General features: G+C 33.9%; 1 protein-coding gene across 1 annotated transcript in view; it reads right to left on the reverse strand.

The window, feature by feature from the left end:
- EYS (EGF-like photoreceptor maintenance factor) overlaps nucleotides 1-13,194 on the reverse strand; it is a 792,123-nt gene that overhangs the window by 657,054 nt on the left and 121,875 nt on the right. The window contains exon 4 of the mRNA XM_054630570.2: nucleotides 1,462-1,655. Within this exon, the coding sequence (XP_054486545.2) occupies nucleotides 1,462-1,655 (194 nt within the window). The remainder of the gene's footprint in view (nucleotides 1-1,461; nucleotides 1,656-13,194) is intronic.

Raw genomic sequence — 13,194 nt, forward strand, 5'->3', positions numbered from 1 at the left:
GTACACAAAGTACATCAATAACCAAAGCATCACTAACTAGAGGAGGAAAGAAAATTATGGATATCCACTTTTTCCTTCTATATAAAGCACAGTCTATGCTTCTCTTTAACAGTTAAACACTGTCAGTTCCTGCAATCTGTAATTTCAACAGTAAGAAAAGTAAGTTACTTTACAAAACAAAATATTTCTTAGGGCTGACAGACACCCATATTTTCTATGCTCTTCTTAGGCCTTTTGAAGTCTGAAAGTAAAGGAAAAAGTAAAGGGGTTTGTTCCTCTAATGAAATTGGAAGGGCTTAGGTCCTTCTTTAAAACTGGTCTTAAAGATATAATCAGGAAGCTTCAACTCCTACTGAGACATTTCTATACATGTGAAATAAACTACTACAATTGTTTGCCTATTGCACAAAATAGTTTGTGCTAGTATACCTAGTAGACAAAATATTTAGACAGGTAGCATAACTCAGAAATCTATCTATTTATTTAGTAATTTAGATGTCTCTTTTTCTCTCTGTATGAATATGTATCACTGCTATATGATAACTAAGCTTTTGAACTCTTCTTTCACTGTTTTGATTCTGTACAATCCCTTCTATTTGCAATAGACATGCTAGTGAAAGGACATCAACAATTTATTTTGACAGACTACTGGTATAACTTTAGCATTAAAACTCCATGAGTTTTGCATGAATTTATTCTATTTTATGAAAAGAAAAGGGAAAGAAAAAAAAAGAAAAAAAAATTATGCTGCATGAAAAACAAGAACAAGAAAACAAAATAAAGGTCACATGATGCTTCATGTTTGTGTCAGATAATTTTATTAGGGAGAAGGAAAAAAAATAACATGGGTAGTTCCTTAAGTGATCACCATGCAACTGATGTGAAACGGGGAGTTTGGGGGTTTTTATCATAAAAATACTATAAACAGGACACATTGAGAAAATGGTATGTTTCTTCATGAAGCACGCAAAGCTAGTTTGAAAATTCACACTGGAATTGTTTTGACACTTTCATGGAACAGATCCTCCTGTAAGGTATGTCAAAGCATTTGGATGACAGCAAGGTGATTAGAAACAGACAATATGTCTTCACAAAAGGTAAATTATGTCTGACTAATGGTGTCTTTCAATGATCTAGTAACTGCATTGATGGGTAAGGGAAGAGCAACTGATACCATTTACCTTGACTTCTGTGAGACCTCTGACCTCACCCCACACATCACCATTTTTGCTAAATTAGTGAGATGGCAGGAAAGTTGTAAATGCCCCATCCCTTGAAGTGCTCAAGGTCAGGTTGGATGCAACTTCCAGCATCCTGATCTAGAGTCAGTCTCTGCCCACTGCAAAGATGTTGGAAATAGATCATATTTAAATGTTCCTTCCAGCCCAAATCATTCTATGATGCAATGCTGCAATTCTATGATTCTCTATTCAAATAGGAATCTCTAACACTTATACTTACATTTGGCAAATTGATACATGTGCCTCTGTTCTGACATGGCCTTGAAGAACATTCATTGATGTCAATTTCACAGTTGTGACCAAAAAAACCTGAAGGGCAATTGCAAACATATCCAGACTGATTATAATGGCATATACCTCCATTCAGGCATGGCTGAGAGGCACAAGGATCACCAGATTCCTCACAAAATGGACCTAAAATAAATAAACATAAAACAATACAGAGTGTTGGAGTGATGCTTGGCATGCTCTTTGACATTACTTTTTTACTATGTCGAGTTTCCATATTATTTCTCTTTGTTGTTGTTGTTGTTGTTGTTGTTGTTGTTGTTGAGGGATTGAGAATCTTTTATTGTGTTTCTCTAAATTCTTTTACACTGTGAAGTTCCAGTTACTGCCGGGGACATCTGTGAGCTATCCACCACCTAAAAAGCAAAGAATTTAACATAGTCCCAAATTCTTTGTTTGTTTTTGTCAATTAACGTGGTAGGAATCTCTGGGAGCAACTAATCCCATCTGTAGCAAAGGAAGGATGTGACTGGAGCCATGGTCCCATGAGATGCTGAATAGTCACTGAACATCTCACAGCAGTTATTATTAATGGAAGCTGAATCCAGTGGATTCCCAGACCAGGAGGTTTCTTCTCATTCTTGTTTACAGATCCAGCCAGTACTGAACCTGAATATGCTTTGAGTAAGCAAACACACAATCACACACATAAACACAGTACAAATCTGCAGGCCATGTGAATCATCATCAACAGTGTCTTTTTCCTTAGATAAACATGAACAGCAGACAAATGAGCATAAGCACCAATGATGGCTCAAACTTTTTCCTTATCTCTGACTAGTTAGTATTGAGGTTCAACAATGAACATACACACCCCTTCATTTTCTAAATGTAATAAAGACAAAGCCTCATTAGTTGATGCCTCAAGAATCAGCATAGATTTTAAGTCTGTCTGATTTCCATACCCAGATCCTGAACCTCTTGCTGATTTGCTGGCTTGGAGCTTGAGTTGTTCCAGATCTAGATGCCATTCTAGTTTCTGGCTAGTCTAGTTCAAATATCTATCACTCCCCACTATGAGAGGCGTTAACACAAAAGTAGTAAAGAAAGATTGTTACTCAGTCTCTGTTGGCCTTGCAAGAAAAGAATCTGTAAAATTTCCCCAACTCACCTTCTTTAATTGTTTGAAATTTCCATGTCTCTCACAAAATTCTCCCTTAAATGTCTGTGAAATTCAGTGCTTGCTCATGGTGGTCTGTGTAACATTTGTGAGCCACTTATCCTGTTACTTGTTGAACTCAGCAGTTTCTCATGTTATGTCCAGTAGCTTCCCATGTTCTCCTAAATTCTTGTAACCCTAGGCAGGATTTACCTGATCTTTCTGCATATCTTAACATTTATGAACTGCCTAAGTATTTTTGACAATTAGCTCTTTTTAATCCTGTGACATGCAAGATAAAGCAGAATTATAGCATCTAAGAATTTATTTCCATTTACTTCTGGAAAATTATGTATCAAATGTGCTTTTTGAATACATTTTACTTTGATGCTCTGTTTCAAACCACCTCCCTAATACATACTTACAAATTACATCAGAAGAAATTTTTAGCAATTTGCTGTAGTAATAATGCAGCTTTGTAATAAGTTCCTTGTGAAGCAGTAATATGTATTGATTCAATATTTTGTTAGTAATTTGAATCCACTGACTTAAAAATAGATATTCATAAAAGAATAAATTATTCTTTGCAACAAGATGTATAATTTCTAAATGGTAAACAAAATACTTTTACTCAAATAGTAAACTACAGGATAAACATAAACAATTAATTACAAACCACTTAATAGATAAGTATATGAACCTCCAATAATTGAATTATGAATAGAATAGCTATCTAAAGCAACTGAAAATATGTGGAGCAACATTTACCAGAGGAGTGAAATATCACACTCTGTCTCCATTATACACCAGAACTGCTGATATGACAGGGTCAAAACATTTCCTTTTTTAATTCAGTTCAGTAGAAATAGTTATTCCAATAAGGCAAAATGAATTGGATCTATCTTTTAAGACAGATTATTCACTTGCCTTTAGCATCAGAGGACACTCAAGCATCTTTCAAAAAAATTTTTGCTATCTGTCATCACCATAGTAACCAAATTACAGTACATTGCAAATTCCAGATGTTAGGGCTTGCTAATAGAGCAAGCTAAGGAGGCTATTCCTCAGGAAAAGGTCATTAATTGCTATTAGTGCATATATATAAGACAATATTTGCAACATGACGTGAGGGGGATTGGTGAATTCTCTCTTATTACTCAATTTACTGTCTAGCTGTCCTGTTCTACTTCAGTGCAACACTGTACCCCAGCAGTACTCATAGATGAGGGTATATATCAAGGCTCACCTTATTTTTTCTCCATTATGAGCCACATTTGACAATAATGGGTGCTCCTGTCCCATCCACAGTAACAATCAGAAGAAGGAAAATGAGCAAAACAATGACCCCATTTGCTCTACCCAAAGGAAAGCCAGAAAGTGAAATCTCACTAGGTGAATGGAATAATGAGGTTTTCCTGCCATTGTTTCTACCCCTGAATCCATTCACTCCTCCATGGTTTTTTATGCCACTATTACCAAGCATTTCTTAGCCTCTTGTTAAAAAATGGCTCTTAATGGGATTATTAGAGCAAAGAAAGACTAAATGAACAAAACAGGACAGAACAATGAAGACCAGTGGGGAAAACCAGATGAAAGAGATGCCTTTGGTAATGTTATGGTCATCTGCAGCAAAACTAGGAAAACAGTATTGCTCTGCTAAAAAAAAAAAAAAAAAAAAAAAAAAAGTGATGGTGTAACATTCTTTTAAGAGTAGACTAAAGTAGCTAGAAGAGGAAGAAAGAAAAGCCTGAGAGTGGATAGAGAAACACTGTCAATCACTCCATGAGAACTATATAAAGGAAAACTGCAGGTTTCAAGGATGGCAAAAGAAAGGAAAAGATATTTAGCTTATTACTTTTGTCCTTGGCATTTCCTTGCAAAGTGAGCAATTTTTATTTTTTTTAATTTGGGAAAGAACAGTGCATTTAATGGAAATTGGTAGCCAGTTATCTAACTAGATGAAGGGATATTAATTTAAATGAAGATATTAACTCTTGGTCTAAAACACAAGTCACATCTACCAATGTTTTTTACAAAGAATTCAGTCTTGAGCTAGAATTTTTCCTTACTCATTGAAAGTAATTATATCTTTTATATTCCTCTACTTTATAATTTCCTGTGTTCAGCATCTTATGTGAAAAACAAGAGCAACTTTCTTTCACCTGAACACCCATTCCTGATGAGTTTGACAAATCAAGTCAATAAATGTAATTCTGAAGAATGAGTGGTTTGAGATTTTTATTCTATCATTCCCAAACCTGATGTCACACTCAATCTATTTGCTAAATAAGATTAAAAGGTGACTTGAGTACAGCTCTTGGATAGGGAAAATATTAAACACTAAAGGGACCATTAATTCAGAGTGTAAGAAAAGCAAATGACTGAAAAGAGAAGCAGAATGCTATGATGTGAGAAAAACCTCACACATTTTTACCAGAGATCTCTTTATCTGACTGCCATGAAAGAATTGAATTCTAGATTTGCTGTCTTCACATCAATGTGTTTCAAAAAATACTTCTTTAACTTCATACAAGACAACTGCATAGAAGAAGACATATGTAATATAATAAGCTTTGGTCAGAAAAGATGAATGACTGGTCCTCTAAATTTGCAAATCTGTTTATCTACTTTGACTCAAGATGTATACAAACCTTTTCAAAAGTTGTGAAAATCAGAAATTATTTCTGAATTCTTTTACTCAAATGTACACGTTTTGTCATTATCAGTGGCTCTTGTTGCAATATGTTTAAATAAATACTGAAATTCATATCCATGTTAACACTTACTGACTTCTTGAATGTTGTGGTTAGAAGCATGGTAAAGGGGAAATAGGCCAAAAATAGATCTTTATAATCTGATGTCTAATGCAAGCCCAAGAAAAAGGACAATATTTAAACAATGCAGCTAGGATCAACAAATCAGTCCAACTAGTGTATGCATATTTGAAATTTTTGTACATCTTCTGAAGACCTGAGACTAAAATTTAAAAAAAAACAAAGGCAAGGCAAATTTTCTTAACTGCACAGATTTGATATATAACCTTCAATTTTACTTTGATATCAATAAAAATATGGTATAGGCATAGTATGTGCCCTAGATGCTGTGCATTTCTGTTACCAACAATTTCAACAGAAGTAATTTTTCCCTCAGTGAGACCCAAAAAGAGACATTTGCTTAAAATACTGAAGTCCCATTAGTATTTGCTGATGAATGATCAGCTACTCAAAGCTTATTCAAATTCTCAGGAAGATAAATGCAGAAACCATGTTCTAATGGGAGTTGGTTGATTCCTGAAACTTCAGAGTGGAAAAAAAATAGTTGTCAGCCTGATTGAATACCCTGATTAAAGAGGAATTTCCAAGAAATTAAAAGTATCATCAGTAGGATCAGTTCACCTTTGTCTTAAATATAATGAATTCCTGTTTGCTTTACTTCAATAAAATAAAAATTGTGAAAGATTAAAAAGCAGGAACAAATGAGCAAAGATTATCTGATACACCAAAATGTTAATGAATTTTAGTTTAAGGAACTGAACCTTATTTCCCCCATCCTCGGTTGTTTTTACACATGAAAAGAATAAAATCTTCCACCAAAACAAAACTAATGACAGAAGAACCCCTGTCACAGACATATTTTATGAAAAATCCTTTTGTTAGGATTTTTTCTCCTGAGAAACTGAGAGGCCTCAGAAATGAAAGGTAAACAATAATTATCTGCTGCTGTGGAATGCAAGAGGTGCATCTTTGATTGGTCTCATGCAATTGTTTTTAATTAATGGCCAATCACAGTCCAGCTGTATTGGACTCTCTGGTCAGTCACAAGGTTTTATTATCATTCCTTTCTATTCCTTGCTAGCCTTCTGATGAAATCCTTTCTTCTATTCTTTTAGTATAGTTTTAATAAATCATTTTCTTTTAATATAATATATATCATAAAATAATAAATCAGCCTTCTGAAACATGGAGTCAAGATTCTGGTCTCTTCCCTCGTCCTGGGACCCCTTCAAACACCACCACAAACCCCAGCTTGTCCTTGTTCAATTTGACTGTATCCAACCTAGCCTTCCTTTCTATGGTTTCATTGCCATGTTGTAGTGATAACCCATTTAAAGACAAAGGACATTCCTGATGTCATTGATAAACGTCACTCAATTTGTTAAGATATCACATAGTGATACTTACATAAATATCTACATTTACTGATTAAAATAAGTAGTTTCTATTTCAATTGCAGTATTTCTGGACTTCACATTTATGGAAACATTTCTCTTTCCAAGCAGCAAAATATGTTAAGAATCATAGTAGCATACTACACTTTATTATGATATAAGTACTCTCATTTTGTTGTTCCTCTAATGAAAAGTCAATATTTTCTAGAGCAGTTATGCAAAAGGCAGAGTAGACTGGTTCAGGAAACAGCATATGTTATTGTCAATTATTTGTACTTGTCTCAGGGTTATTTCAGGGTTAAGATAAAAAATTAAGTATGTAGTAGGAGAGAGATTTATTTGGAAGAGAGATTTATTTTCAGTATAATTGAAGCAAGTGACTGCCACTTGATGCAATCAATGATACACAATAGGCAGTAGACTGAATAAAGGCTGAGTATGAAGACAAGTATAAAAATCTAATTTTTAAAAACTACCATTATTATTTTTATATGTTCAGCTTCTATCTAGAATTATAGAAACCTGCACAATGTCCTTACACATGCCACTGATACGTATTATGCAAATGAACAACTAATTTGTAAACAACTCTTTTAATCTGATGACCATCAGATTTCAATTTATTCAGTTGTGAAAAGATTTCTACTATTAAATAATTCCTATCTTTTTAGTTTCATTTAAAAAATTATTAAAATTAGTTTAGTCCAGTCCACTTCTTGTTTTCACCTTCATGAGCTTCGTCAGATATCCTTCATTTTAAATGTAAAACTGAAAAGTGTCGCAGACATCTTTTCACTAAAAATCCTTTCTTTAGGATTTTTCCTTCTGAGAAGCTAAGAGGCCTCAGAGACAGAATGTAAACAATGGTTATTGGCTGTGGAATGCAGCAGGTCCACCTGTGATTGGCCCACCTTGGATGTTTATAATTAATGGCCAATCAAGGACCGACCTATCTTGGACAGAGTCCGAGAGAGCTGCTTTTGTTACCATTCTTTCTTTTTCTATTCTTAGTTAGCTAGCTTCTGAGGAAACCTTTTCCTTTCCTATTTCTTTTTAGTATAGTTATAATGTTATATATATATTATAAAATAATAAATCAAGCCTTCTGATCATGGAGTCAACATTCTCGTCTCTTCCCTCATCCTGAAAACCCCTGTGAATATGGTCACAGGAAAGTGTTTTTAAAATTTTTCTCTGTAGAACGATTCTATTTTTTTCTATTTAAAAGTATCACTGAATCACAAGTTCTTGTCTTATATATCTGGACCCTGAAATATATCAATTCTTCTATTACTGTGCTAAAATAATTAATCTTTAAATTCTTTTAAATACAGTATTTGCATGTTCATATGCATTTCTAATCAAAACTGATGAATGATACCTTGTTTTTCATGTAGATGAAGTTTCAGTAGGTCTTTCATGGAGTAAAAATCTCTGAAAGATTGTAAGAGCTATAATCCTAATTTTAGACCAAAAAGGAAACAGCAAAGTTCACTGATGTTCTTTATAGAAAAGCTCCAATCAGCATATATGAAAATGGACATTTTAGAAGTAAATGAATGAGAGGAACATTAGCTTCCATCAGAGGGAAGCCTATTAGAGAAAAAATTATAGTACTACTGGAAAAACTCATCAAGAGTCCTTAAAAACTTTCAGTTTTACCTCTTATCTTGGCTAACCACACTGTTCAAAAAATAGTGTGAGCTAATAAAACTGGTCTGATCCTGAGCAGATGCCATCCTGGCTGCTGCTAAGGCAGTGTGCATAGGCTGTCCTTGCTTCTGGAGGGCTGTTATTCCCTGGGCAAGAGCAGGGCATCACCCTAGGTGTAAGAGATCATATACCATTCCTCACTTAAAAGCACTTCCTAGTGCCTCCGTCTGTTGCAGAAAGGGGTGTTCAAAATGTTGCTAGAGGCATCAGGATAAGAGCTATAATGTTCAGATTGACAGTTATGACTTTTGTCAAGAACACCAATGCAGCCCAATCACTAAATGCCCAGATTTAAAATGGTCTTTCTCTTTGCAGCTAGCTGAGGGTGTTCACCACACAGAAGAATATCTGAGTGTGCCCATTAGCAATGAATTCACTTCATGGGGTTTACTACAGTAAAAATGATATGATATCTTTCCAAACATTTTTTAGAAAGGTGGTTTCAAAAATGTAGTGATTAAACAGTGTTTTCTCTGAGGCAATTTTCTACAGAAAGTATTAATTCAATTCCTCAACTGCTCATCAAGTGATAAGATATTGTCTATACTCCTTGTCTATACTGTTCCTGATGGCTCACATACTTCTGTGAGAAGCTCAATTTGTTTGAATTCTGAGAAATTACCCCTCTTAGAGATGAGATCACCTGGGATTCATGGACTTGCATTGTGCATGAGGTTTCTCAACATGGTTTCTAAAACTATGAATGGGAAACACACTTCTGATTAAAATCCTAACTGAAAACAGAGCAAGTAAATATGCTAAGCAGGACAGCCTTTTTCTTCATTAAAATTGAAAAGTATATGTGATTCCAAACTAAACTAGGTCAATAAATAAAAATTTTAGAAAGTAGGATACATATGTCAACCATATATTTTTTAAAAAATTATAGTTAAATCTGTGCTAACAGGTTTACTTTGCATAATAATTTATTCTGAGTGCCTTCTGGACACACTTTTCTTTGGCAAAGTGATATAGATTATATTTGTTGCATTATTCTTAATTCAGTTATGCAAAATTACATGCCTCTCATATTTTTGGGCAGTCATAATTGTAATTATTTATGATTTATCTCAATGGAACCTCTGATAATCTAGTGTAAATCAGAAAAAATCCCATAAAACATGTTGGATGGATCTAGACACATGACATCAACATATCCATTAGGCATACTTATCAAATTCCTTCCTTTCTTTCTTTAAGAGGGGAAGTCAGCAGATGAAGAGTAAAATTTAGATATTTGGACACCATAACTTTAGGCTAATACCTATTGAGAGACAAATAAAGGAGCTGACCTGCAATTGAAAGTTCCATAAAAAGCTTTTAAAATTTGGCTGTAACATGTCTGTACTATAGACATCAATATTCTGCAATCATGATTATGTCATAATAAATGTAAACCTTTAAGAATTCTAAGACTAGTTGGAAGCTTTTTTGCTGTTGACAATGATGGTGATAATTGCTATTATCCATCCTATTGGCAGTAATATTTTCAAGAATTCCTCTGACACTAGGATAAATTAAAGATGCAATAAGTTACATAATGACAGTGGGCAGTTCAGTTAGTTATGTGAATCCAGGAAGAAGAGAATTAAATAAATCAGCCACCAGAAAGTTGGTATTCTTTTATTCCTCTGCTAATATACTTTTTAGAACAGATGACAGGTGATTAACTTTCTCTTCTCTCCTCAGTGTTACCAGCTGAATGATGGCAAAAGATGTTTGGGCTGAAAAATCATGTAGTTTCATGAGAATACCCAAACACTTTCCTCCATAACAAATTATATGATTTGTGGCTTGGTCTTTTCTCCTGTTTGCAGTCAAAACTGTGTGAGAAGACAAAAAAAGCTTGTATAAACATGTGCCAAGCCATGTTGATACATCACCTCTAAATAAACAATATACAGCTATGAACAAATGCAGCTCACAGCAATAGCATATTATACACAGCTGCAAATACTGAATTTAAAAATATTGAAAAACTTTCACTACTTTCAAATTTTCAGATGAGAATATACAGTTGTTTAAACCCTTTAATTTCCTCAAAACAGCTCGAACCTTTGGAATTCACTAATTTGTATGAATTCTTATTCCCTTAACAAAATTCTTTTCATAATCGGCTTGATAGATGTGAATAAATGAAGCCTGTGATTCATTTGTCTCCATAGTTTCACAGCTAATTATTGTTAAAAATTATACATCTTCTTTTTATAATCTGTAGTAGTGTGGAAGCAGTATACAATTACTCAAGAAGCAAGAAATTGACATAGGGAATAGTCTTATCAAAAGATAATTGATTTTTCAAGTCTTTGACAAAGGAGTCTCTTCAAGATATATACATTTACTTTTGTTTTATCCTCAGAAATCACAAGTCTAAATGACAAGATACTTCTGTTACAGTGAAAGAGGATTTTGGCTGAGATGAATTCCTACTAAATTGCTTAACAATATTCAGAAACATGACCGTAGGCTTGAGGCAGCTACTAAAGACCTGGGAAATGGGTCTTCAGGAGATATAGCCACTTGAAATTCAATAACCAAGGTAAGGGTTGAAAAGAAAGGTAAATTATAGGAACATATTCTGGGAAGGTGTGCCCTTGGGCAACTGCAGAGTACAGGGACGTGTGCTAAATAAGGGAAGTCTGGGACAGCACAGGGATTGAATATTTTGAAGAGAAGCAGGACACACCATGTGATATAGAAAGTGAGACCAAAAAAAGGCTTGAATCTCAGGATTAGAGAAGCACATCACAGCAGCAGTAGGATGGGCTGAGTAATTACCAATAGACCTGTTTTGATACCTTTTGTATCCTAGGAGGAGGGAGAGAAAAAAATGTTGAGGGTACATGTTTAAATAAAAATAGTTTATAACCTGTATGTTGCTGGTGAGGAAAATAAACTGTTGGTGTTTTATCTTGAGTATTTTGATACTGCTGACTTTTTTTATCCTAGCTACAAAATTTTAAACAAATCAATTGTCAAAAGGTCTCAAGAGAGTTCCATTGGGTTAATGTCTAAAATGCAGGCTGGTCAAATGGATAAAGTGTGGGGTATGGCTTTATATTTATAGCATTTTCTCCAAAATCCTGCCTTTAAATGTCAATACATAATGACACATAATGATGTCTAGCAAGATAATGGCAGCGATATAACAAACACAAATCTGACGGAAAGTGAAAAAAAAAAAAATTAATGTAGAAGACACTTGCTGGATTAATGAGAAGACCCCTTCAGCAGTAAGTGAAAATTCTACAGAAGACTGTGTTTCTCTCCCCATTTTGGAGATTTCTGCTGAGTAATATATAAAAAAGCAAGCTCACATGACCTAACTCAGCAATTTAAAAACTAGAGGTACACTCTAACCCCTGTTAGAACCCGCAGTTTAAACTGGACACCATTAAAAGATGCCTCATTCCATCCAATTCCATCCAAAAACATATCTAGGACTGATTGTTCATGGGATGTTTGCTTTTCTTCTAACTAAACATGGCAAACTAAATGAGTATTTCAGGTTAGATACTAAACTCTAGACATCTGATGTTTCATAATATGCAGTCAGTCAAAGTTTGCTAAACAAATGGATTCAAGCTCATAAGATAATAGACTTTTACAACAGATTCATCTTCAAAAGCATTCCCATTCTAGCAATCTCCGAAGGCTATTTGATAAAAATAGGTTTCTTGAGTCTCTCACTTTTACTGCCAAAGTGGTAAAATGTATTTTGAAGTGATTGGCTTCTGTTTGGAAGAAGGTCCCATATCTTGTAAGAAAAGCAAATACAAATATGAGATATTCCTATCTATTTAGGGATTTCATTCACACATATACTTACTAATAAATTAAAATGGGCAATGATTATGCAAGCTTCCATTTTCATATATGGTATTTTTATCTGCATCTATAATTTTGATTCATTTTGAAAAATGCCCTAAATTTAAATTATCTAAGTTTTTGCTTTTATTTATATGAAGTTTGAACAGTGCAGCAAATAAGTTTTATTTTTTTATAATAAAGGGTTTTAAATCTATCAGCAAGAAAAAACAAAGGAATTCTCTAAGATTTCTCTAAGATTTGAAAACCTTTTGAAATAGTGACTCTGTCATAATTCACTGGTGGTCATTATCTCCTTGTAAGATAAATTTGGCTTTTGTCTACTTAGTAGTCTAGAGATCATGGATACACAGCATGGAATTCCTTTTAAATTAAGACAGACATTATTTTACTTATATGTTTGAAGCAATATTGATTCTATACACTGGGCTTTATCCCTCCTGGAGATAGTGATATTGTTTGTAAAACTCTGTTTTGTTGCTAATTCCATAAAATAAGTAAATGAGTTTTACTAAATTTGAAATGTGTATAGCCATCAGCTTTTCAAAGTGAAAAAAAAAGAACTGCATGCAATCTCTGATGTTTTCTAGTGTTTGAATTTCATTCATGAATTAAGTGGATTATGTGTTGTCTTCTGTTGACCCATGGTAGGATGTCAAATAAACATTCAGCTACTTTGAAGACACATTGTGTGAAACCATCAATTTCCAGAACTTGAAATAAATCATATGATGCTATTATAGTCTGTAAGCCCTATGGTCCTTTGTATTTTAATTAATTATTAAAAATATTATAGTGACCACCGTACTCACATAATTTTGAAGTGATTGCCTGCCATGGAGATTTTCTTCCTTCAA

The sequence above is a fragment of the Agelaius phoeniceus genome, chromosome 3 (assembly GCF_051311805.1).
Source record: "Agelaius phoeniceus isolate bAgePho1 chromosome 3, bAgePho1.hap1, whole genome shotgun sequence".
In the NCBI taxonomy this organism is placed as follows: Eukaryota; Metazoa; Chordata; class Aves; order Passeriformes; family Icteridae; genus Agelaius; species Agelaius phoeniceus.